Genomic DNA, 10,677 nt, shown 5'->3' on the forward strand with positions numbered 1-10,677 from the left:
AGACCCGTGGGGTTTTGAGGGGGCAGGTCAGAGCTCTGTGATGTCCACGCCGCCATCATCATGTTGCTTCTTACTTACCCTGTACAACTCTGTGCAAGGTGATCCAAATGTCAAAGCACATATAAACCAATATCAGATTGGCCTCTTACCCCCCTATCTGTTTGGACTGGCTCCAGCGCTGATTGGCAGTGATAGAAACGATGCCCTGGTGGTTATTTTTCACTCCTTTTAGTGTCAGGGCCGGGGCCCTGACACTAAAAGGAGTGAAAAATAAAGGTGTCTGCCCGAGACACCTGTCAGTATTCACACAAGTGAATTTAGCTTCAGTATCTATAGGTGTCACAGTCCTGCTCAGAGGCCTTTGGACTTTTTAGTCTAATATTCTGGGTTAAAGACCGTGTGATTGTATTTCTTTAGTTTCATTTACTCTGTTTCTAAAGGATTTGGGATTGTCTGTTTCCTGTTCCTTGTTTCATTCATTGTGTGTTCCTCACGTCTCCCTGTAGCCCTGCGGCATGTCTTCCCTTGTACACCTGTTTTGTGTCTAGCCTTGTCAGCCTGCCTTTGTGTTACCAGTCCTCGTTGTCTAGTTACCCAATCAGTGTTTCCCTCTTTATTCCAGTTCCTTGCCCACTTCAGCTGTGTCTTGCCTGGTGATTAGCTCCTTGTGTATTTAGTCTGTGTGCTCCGTTCATCTGGTGACACTAAGTCGTTGTGTTCCGTGCAGGGACGTCAGTAGGATTTAAAGACAGGGGGTGCTTAGCCCCCAGGGTATTTGTAACTTGCGTTTGCAACATTTTTGCACTCACATCTTTTGTTACTGTATTAGAGCTACACTTATGTCAACAACCAGTCAAGAAACTAAGATGTTAACAAGTAAAAAGTGACAGACGTATCCTCTTCTTCCATTTCTACAGTGTTCAACAAAGGTTACTGTAATGTTAGCTTTTAGACACATTAAAGCTGCATGGGGGGGATTTACTTAGGCCAGACTTTGATCCTGATGAGTTCTTCTGTAGGCAATGGCTTAAATGCTATCTCTCTGCTCATGTAAATGTGTGATAAAGTAATAGCATACTATATCTAATTCCTCTCTCTATAAGATGATTTCATCTTCCCAAGAATGCTATTTAATTACACTAATTACTGTATCTGCGCTGTGGATTGGTTCAATCAGTGTCATTTTGCTGTGTAGTTTGGCTTGCATACAGTATAACCCAAGAACCAGAATTTGAAGGCCTACATTTAGGCAACATCTACATATGCCAATGGATGCATAAAGTTAAGTTGGTCAGAATATAGCTAGCATATACTGTATAATAAATATAATGAAATAATATAGTTTAGGCTATGCCTTAGTGCCTAGACCTGCCAACAAATGCTTATTGTTAGAAAAAAACCAAACACCCCACATGTCCTTAGACCTGTAGACCACTACTGACCCTGCCAATCTCCTGCTTCTCTTTCTCTCTGCTAAAATGTCTTCCAATATCCATCTGCTCAATGAATTGATGGATACACCGGTACAATAGCATTAACAGGGACCCTATGACATTTAGTTTTCAGTGACAACAACATTCTGTGGGGACTGATATTGTTTTAGAATACTATAGAGATATATTATATCATTATCATTGACATATTATTGTTTTCCATAGTACAGTAAACCAAAATATCCCCTTTCCTTTACCTCAAGAAAATGTAGCTGAAGGTAAACAACTTACAATTTCACTCTGTATCATTGACTGTGTAATAAATCTTCCTTCACCATTCATCTGCGTGTGTATCGGTGTGTGTGTGTGTGTGTGTGTGTGTGTGTGTGTGTGTGTGTGTGTGTGTGTGTGGTGGGGGAGGGGATGAGATGAATCCTCCAGTTACTTGCAACGCTCCGGTCTGCAACGCTCCGAAAGCTGCCAGTTCACACACCAATGCAACGAGACGGAGCATCATCTTGATAGCACAACGACTCTTTGTACTTCCGTCCAACTTCCGACTTTTCGGCTATTTTGTAGCTGGGTATATATCATTTGTTGCGTCTAAATATGAATGGGGATACGGTTAGTGACCATGAGAAGCTTGATACAGTTGCAGAATGTTACCGTTACCGTGCACGTGGGCTCTCGTTGAGCCTCTAACAGCCATTTCGACCAGCTGACAGTTTTAAAATAGAATTAAAACAGACACACTACACACCGACACACACAGATGAATGGTGAAGGAAGATCGATTCACTGTAGTTAGTGATACAGAATGCACTGTATCATGTTCTTATTATTATTTAGGGGGGCTTAGGAACATTTTAGTGTAGCTTCAGCACCCCTAAAATAGGCCTAACGACGTCCCTGGTTCCGTGTCAGGACGTTCTGCTCTGTTTCCCAGTGTTCCTGGTTTCCCCCCGTTTTAGATTTATGTCCTGCTTGGACTGTAAGTTAATTTTAAGTCACTAAATCACTGAAAATCCATCTTGCTACCTCCTCGTCTCATCTTCTGCGTCCGGGTCCTAACCTGCAACTCCCTTATAAAGCCAGGTCAGATGATGTATGTTGAGCTATTCAGAGCTATGAACAATCCTCTGCACTTCTCCATGATACAAACAGGCCAGACTTTCTTTTATGATGAGCGCAGTAATAAGGGCCTCACACACACAGCGCGTCTGCAGTCGAAATAATAACCTCTGAGTATAATCGGGCAGATGGCGATAGATCAGTGTGTGGACATTACAGTGCTCAGCCGAGATGAATGCCAGCTGAAAGTCCTTTCTCTTGCGGCTGTTCCAACACAAGGAAACGTTAACTACGCCCTCCCTCCTCTCGCTTATTCTCCCCTCTGCCCTTCTTCCTCCCACGCACAGGGGACTAGCAGCAAGGCAGGAAGTCCTTTTTTACTAAGCTAAATGCTTTAATTAAGCCTTCAGACCACTTGGGAAGGGACAAAGAGGTGATGCCACCAGCCTCATTAAAGCTCGCTGCTCTACCATTAGCTGACATGAGAGCACTGTTATTGCCAGATCTGTCTCCACAGCGCTGTGGAGGAAGGAACGTTTTTCACCAATACCGGAACAGCTCGTGATAGGAGATAAACTGTGCTCTGGTTTATTGTCATTTCTTTAAACCGATTACTATCGTCTTGGGAGGCACTGCCTTAATGTGCATTTCTCTACTGTATCTTGATTTGTGCAGTTTACTACAATGACTCTTTATTGTCACCAAATCAAATTTAAGCCTGTTAACTATTTTGTTATTCTCATTTCGCCATACTTAGTTGTAGTTATTTTTATGTCCTATTTTCTTTTTAATTGTAAATTGAGTTTTAGTGGCCTGGTGAGCTTTCACTATAAGCCCCACAAAACACTCTTTTTTTTCTTTCCATGTGAAAGACATATGTTGTGATTTATGTTGTTTTCTATTGATGTGTTGCCTTAATATACAGTCATGTGAAAAAAATTAAGACACCCCATTACATATTCAGTTATTCATTAAGACATGTTCACATATCGATGTCTAATCTTGTTTTATTTATCTCTGGAGAGTGATCTAATTGCAGGTAAACAGCAAAAAATAACATTGTTTTACTCATTAAACAAAAGACATCAACATAAATGCATATTCTAACTGAGGAAAAAGTTAGGACACCCTACCCCCTAATACCTAGTGTTACCCCCTTTGGCTGAAATAACTTGAGTGAGACGCTGCTTGTAACCCTCTACCAGTCTCTGACATCGATCTGAGGATGGTTTGCCCCACTCCTCAATGCAGAATGCTTTAACCTGTGTGATGTTTGAGGGGTTTCTTGCATGTACAGCCCATTTCAAGTCACCCCACAGCATCTCAATGGGATTAAGATCTGGGCTTTGACTGGGCCATTCCAGGACTCTCCATTTCTTAGTTTTCAGCCAGTCCTTGGTGGATTTACTGGTATGTTTAGGGTCATTGTCATGTTGCAGGGTCCAGTTCCGCTTCAGCTTTAATTTTCTTACAGATGGTCTCACATGTTGCTCAAGCACTCTCTGATACACTGTAGAATTCATGATGGATTCTATGATGGTGAGCTGGCCAGGTCCTGCTGCAGCAAAGCATCCCCAAACCATGACACTTCCACCTCCATGCTTCACAGCTGGTATGAGGTTCTTTTCCTGGAACGCTGTATTCGGTGTGCGCCAAACATGTCCTCTGTTCTGGTGTCCAAATAATGGCCGATTAGTCTAAAGAAGGACTTGGATATTTATCCCTTCTTATAAAAAGAAGATGAATGTCATCTCTACTCTTTTAATGAGCAGTCTGACCACACCCATCAGTGATGCCGGTTCCTTTCTACAGACTGCGTCAGAATCTAAATAATAGCAATTGTAATTTTCTTACCTGGAGAGCAATGCCAAGCTTTCTGCTGGAGATTAAAGGGGGACTCCGGTATTTTTTAACCTGGACACTATTTTCGTGACCTGTCCAGCACACACTATTTCTCTTTCCGTGTGAAAGACATGTGATTTATGTTGTATTGTGTTCTATTTATGTGTGCAGACCAATACAACCAGAATCTCTTGTAGTTTCTTCCTGCTGAAGGTCTTTCAATGCCGATGGTTTTCTGAGACAGTGTTGTTATTGTTGTTGTTCCCCCCCCCCCACCCAGGTCTGGCCAGGGCCAAGTCCATCCCCAGCCATACCTACTCCAACGAGGTGGTGACCCTGTGGTACCGGCCTCCAGATGTCCTGCTGGGATCCACAGACTACTCCACCTGCCTGGACATGTGGTGACTACTCCTACTACTCTCACATTTATTTACTTTGTAAAGAAGAACATAATATGGATTTTCTGGATATTTCATGGATATGATATAGTCGCCATTGGCGGTCCCGTACAAACAGACAATATTTAGGTGATTATTGGTTAAAAAATAGAGATGGATTGATAGATAGATTGATTGATTCTGGGGAATAGTCACCAAAATAATCACGATACACTAAACCTATTTAAAACACACTTATATGTAGCTCATCCTAATCTGAGGGTGTGTTCCCTGCAGTATGCTGTAGATCGGTCCTCGGATGAATCTTTATTTTGTGTCCTTTGGTCACCCTCCACGTGCCGTATCCTCCCACTGGCAGTGTGGATGTGGAGAGACACTATCACACCCATCCATCACATTCACACGTACTACTCTCACTATTGTCAGAATGACTCACAGATGGAGCTGCTTCAGATGTGTGTGTGTGAAACAACATTTGATTGCAAATGAATATCAGTACGGCTGAATGATTTGGGGAAAAACTGTAATTGCATTTTTACTGACCAATATTGCCATTGTAAGTTACATTTAAAAGTTTTAGCTTTTTTTCTAAAGCATCTGAGGAACCTAGTTTTCTGTAGAGAGAAATATCAATTTAGCTCACGAATTCATTATTAAAAGCAATCTCTATCATCCTAATGATACTGCTGACAGCTCTCTGCACAGTAGCTGGCAGGTGGTGAATATGATAATGCTTTGATTTAGAAATATTAAATTTTTTACACTCTGCCTGCTCTTTCACACAACAACTACACGTGCCAAGCTAACTGCTAACCAGCACGTCGGCTCAGAAAATGACAATAATTGAATCTTGTATTGTAGATATTGTATATGTACAGAGAGACCACACAGCCCACTTTCTGCCTGTGAAGCATAGGAATGATACATACAGTGGTGGTGCTTCTTCTGTATTAAAGAAACATAAAAAGGATAAAGAGCTTGTATATGGGGTAGTCAATATCCACGATGTTCCCCTTCTGGGATTGCTCCGATTCCGCCGGAGGTCCCTCATTTACGGCCGGATGTCCGTCCCCTTCCTCTTTCTTTGTGTTGGAGTTCTAAACTCTGGTGGATTTCTGAGGACTATGGTTAACTGCTCCTCAGATCTCTGCAGGGTAAATCCAGACAGCTAGCTAGACTATCTGTCCAATCTGCGTTTTCTGTTGCACGACTAAAACTACTTTTGAACGTAGACATGTTCCACCAAAACAAGTTCCTTCCCGAGACTATTTTGCAGAGGCACCATTGCTCCGTCCGGCGCTTAGCGCCTCCCAAGACAATTGTGATTGGTTTAAAGAAATGCCAATAAACCAGAGCATGTTTTTCTACCATCCCGGAATGCTGTGTTGACTAGCCAGACCTTCTTCCGCAGCTCTGCGGAGCGCTGTATATAGGGTGATGGTGGCTCGGGGGTAGAGTGGTCGCCCCACAGCCACAAGATTTGCAATTCCATCCCAGGCTCCTCCGGCAACATGTCAAAGTGTCCCAGAGAAAGACCCTGAACCCCAAGTTGCTCCCTGGATGTCGTATGTTATTTATTTTTGTCAAGGAAAACGAGGCTTGGACCCAAAAATGCTGTGTAGAGGATTTATTGAACAAAAGACTTACAAATGAAGGTGTCCTGAGGCAGGCAGGCAGGCAGGCAGGCAGTCAAAACCAAGACAAACCAGAATAAATGACAGGGGGGAAAACAACTAGGAAGGAGCGACGCAGGGAAAGACAGGGAGGGAAGACAATGAACCGACAAGAGACAAAGACAGCACAGAGAATAAATACACAAGGTAACGAGGGTGAAACAAGGGACAGGTGACACCAAGGAGTGGGAGGAGAGAGGCAATGAGCAAATGTGTTTTAGAGGGCTGAGACGTCCTTTCCTCTGAAGCGTCACATGAATTGGTCAGCTGTTTGGGCAGAGTTAGCAACTCCTTCAGCTGCACGGCTTCCAAAAAGGCTGCTCTCTGTATCCTCGCCTATAGCTCCTCAATGATCCCTCCTCGATGCTCCCTCCTCGGGGCAGAAATAAGAGCGGAAATAATGAGACGGCCTTCACCTGGGAGGGACAGAACAACTTCCTGTTCAGCCGAAGAGCGGGGAGTCGAGAAGCTATCAAATAAGGGCCATGAGATGCAGCCCCAGTGTCCCTTTCCTCTGAGTCTTCATTCCAACGACACTGGTGTAAGAGTCTCAGTCGAGCCTTGGTGACCCCTTCTGTCTGGACAGTCAGCAGGGACATCCCATAAACCCCAGCTGCATTCTCTGGTATCCAATTAAATAACAGTTGGTGGCTTTGGGGGTTCTGGGAGGCAGAGGGATAGTATGTCTGCTTCAAGGGGATTCGCAGCTGGGGCAAGCTACAGGATGGTGGTCCATCCAACTGACAGTCACACTGCCACAAACAGACACACACCAACACACCAACACACACACACACACACACACACACACACACACACACACACACTCACTCCCCTGGTCACTTAGCAAGCAGTCTTCCATGAAGAAGCATCTCTTGCAGGACCGAAAGGTTGTGCAGATCTGTCTACCTGCCATGCGAAGCATCCATCACAGCAGCCTACAGGTTACAGGCTGCCATCTGTGAGGACCGTGTGATGGAAGACAAGGCAGAGAACTGCTCTATTTTTACCTTCTTGCAGCTCTCACACACACCTGTCAATCCGAGCCAACGCTGAGATCACTCAGGCGCGGTCATGCACGGCAACGGTCTTTATAGCATCGTCACTAGACCTTAGCGCCACATACAACAACAACAAATGATGCTAATACTTGTGCACTTTTCCTATATTAAATGCACGTCCATTCTCGTAGTAATTCACGTAATGTTTTGCTCAACACAGACGGGGCTTTATTATACTCGGAACAGACCCCGCCTCTGCCTGCTGCGCTGTGGACTGCGTGTGTGTGTGTGTGTGTGTGTGTGTGTGTGTGTGTGTGTGTGTGTGTGTGTGTGTGTGTGTGACGGCCGGCGAGCCGCAGGACACGCTTGTGGAGTTTAACTCAGAAAAGACAGTTAACCACAGGTTCCCGTTAATCTTATGATGGACATTTATTATTTATTTTCTACATTTTTAGGAAACTACATTAAAACTTAAATTACTTTTTTATAAGACGTTTTTATTTCATTGTAAAATCTACTGTTGTAGATTTCAGTTCAGTTGTTTGAAATATTTAATAAATAAGCATTAATTGCTATCTGTGTGTTGTTTCCTTATTTTAGAATCACAAAGATAGGATTATGCACTCTTTCATTAGAAAAAATAACCGTGAACATATTTACAGTATAAGAAAAGAAATTTTATTTTTTAAATAATCGTTCAATAATCGTAATCGAGGTAACTTGTTCGATTAATCGTGATTATGATTTTAGCCAAAAATCGTCCAGCCCTAGTCCTGAGGCAGGCAGGCAGTCAAAACCAAGACAAACCAGAATAAATGACAGGGGGGAAAACAACTAGGAAGGAGCGACGCAGGGAAAGACAGGGAGGGAAGACAATGAACCGACAAGAGACAAAGACAGCACAGAGAATAAATACACAAGGTAACGAGGGTGAAACAAGGGACAGGTGACACCAAGGAGTGGGAGGAGAGAGGCAATGAGCAAATGTGTTTTAGAGGGCTGAGACGTCCCTTTCCTCTGAAGCGTCACATGAATTGGTCAGCTGTTTGGGCAGAGTTAGCAACTCCTTCAGCTGCACGGCTTCCAAAAAAGGCTGCTCTCTGTATCCTCGCCTATAGCTCCTCAATGATCCCTCCTCGATGCTCCCTCCTCGGGGCAGAAATAAGAGCGGAAATAATGAGACGGCCTTCACCTGGGAGGGACAGAACAACTTCCTGTTCAGCCGAAGAGCGGGGAGTCGAGAAGCTATCAAATAAGGGCCATGAGATGCAGCCCCAGTGTCCCTTTCCTCTGAGTCTTCATTCCAACGACACTGGTGTAAGAGTCTCAGTCGAGCCTTGGTGACCCCTTCTGTCTGGACAGTCAGCAGGGACATCCCATAAACCCCAGCTGCATTCTCTGGTATCCAATTAAATAACAGTTGGTGGCTTTGGGAGTTCTGGGAGGCAGAGGGATAGTATGTCTGCTTCAAGGGGATTCGCAGCTGGGGCAAGCTACAGGATGGTGGTCCATCCAACTGACAGTCACACTGCCACACACACACACACACACACACACACACACACACACACACACACACACACACACACACACACACTCACTCCCCTGGTCACTTAGCAAGCAGTCTTCCATGAAGAAGCATCTCTTGCAGGACCGAAAGGTTGTGCAGATCTGTCTACCTGCCATGCGAAGCATCCATCACAGCAGCCTACAGGTTACAGGCTGCCATCTGTGAGGACCGTGTGATGGAAGACAAGGCAGAGAACTGCTCTATTTTTACCTTCTTGCAGCTCTCACACACACCTGTCAATCCGAGCCAACGCTGAGATCACTCAGGCGCGGTCATGCACGGATTCTTGTTCAGGGTTTAGCTATAGAGGCCGCACTGTAGAACATCTCCAACTTAAACGGTACACTCTAAGAAATAAATCCGTAAAATAACAGAAAGTTCTGGCAGCTCATTACCCAGACTTTGCCCCGTAATTGAAAAACGGAAATGATGTGTTAAGCTACAGTTAAAATACACAACATTAATTGGGAGATAGTTTGGGACAACATTTTCCATTGTTCCAAGAACCCAAATCACCAGCAGATCCATTTCAACATATGTCATAGAACATACTGGACTCCTTAGAAGAGATACGTCTCTAAAGTCATTCCCACTCCCTATTGCACGTTCTGTCAACCTGAACAAACTGGAACTGTCCTACATATGGTGTGGGAGTGTGAACAGGTACATGAGTTCTGGAATAAAACAACATCAATAATATCTGATGTGATAGGATGTCGACTTCCTACTAACCTGATTGTCTTGTTACTTAATGATGACTCTAAATTACATCTGCTTGGGAGACAAAAGAAAGTTTGGCTAGCTGGCTGCCCCCCCCTCCCCACTCCCTCTGTATAAAACAGTGGTTGGCATATTTTCTAGACATAGTTATGCTTGAGCTCTCTACAGCAAGGTTTAACAAAGCCAAATTGTCGACTATAGACCTATGGAAAAACGCAGCAGCACAAGTATCAGTCCTAATGACCTCAGACTAACAAGAATTAGAGTGTGACTAGGCAAGGTGTGATTTCTGTGTTTGTTTGTTTTTGTTTTCCTCGAGACCTGGAAAAAAGCAACAACAATTTTGGAAAAAATCGCCCAAAATGTCGATTAAAGCGACAAAAACAACTGAGAAAAATGCGTGGAATTCTGTACTCTCCCAAAACCCTCCCAAAACAACGGTGAATCCCGTTTTATGAACAGTTTCTGTTCAAATATACAGACATAAAACTGTTAATACACAGATATTTCTCAGAGTGGTAAGCTAGTGGTATTCTGCAGGGCTGTAGTTAAGACCACCGTTCCGACCATCGAGACCGAGTCCAAAGGAGAGACAGTCAAGACAGAAAAAAAGAATCCTCTCCTCAAGACCACTCACTCACCTGTTCATAATTTACTATGTGATGTGAGAGACAGTATAGCTTCTATTTAAGATGATCATTTTGCTTTATTATTTGTAATAATCCAAACGCAAGTGCAGACTAACAGCGAAAAAACACCGGGCGTGTAAGCCTTCATATTTAAAGAAATGCCAATAAACCAGAGCATGTTCTTCTCCCATCCCAGAATGCTGTGTGGACTAGCCAGAGGTCTGGCAATGCGGGACTATGTAGAAGGCAACACACACTCGCTTTTGTCGCCTTTGTGGTACCCCCAACGATCCAAAAAACGTTGAATCCGACATTGATTTAACAAGAGTCTACCTTTTGT

General features: G+C 43.8%; 1 protein-coding gene across 2 annotated transcripts in view; it reads left to right on the forward strand.

Moving 5' to 3' along the window:
• The window catches only part of cdk14 (cyclin dependent kinase 14), a 247,150-nt gene that overhangs the window by 127,831 nt on the left and 108,642 nt on the right, over positions 1-10,677 (forward strand). For both annotated transcript variants that reach the window (XM_078253608.1, XM_078253609.1), the window contains one exon: positions 4,627-4,747. In XM_078253608.1, coding sequence (XP_078109734.1) covers positions 4,627-4,747 — 121 coding nt within the window. The remainder of the gene's footprint in view (positions 1-4,626; positions 4,748-10,677) is intronic.

This window comes from Sander vitreus, chromosome 6 (genome assembly GCF_031162955.1).
Source record: "Sander vitreus isolate 19-12246 chromosome 6, sanVit1, whole genome shotgun sequence".
In the NCBI taxonomy this organism is placed as follows: domain Eukaryota; kingdom Metazoa; phylum Chordata; class Actinopteri; order Perciformes; family Percidae; genus Sander; species Sander vitreus.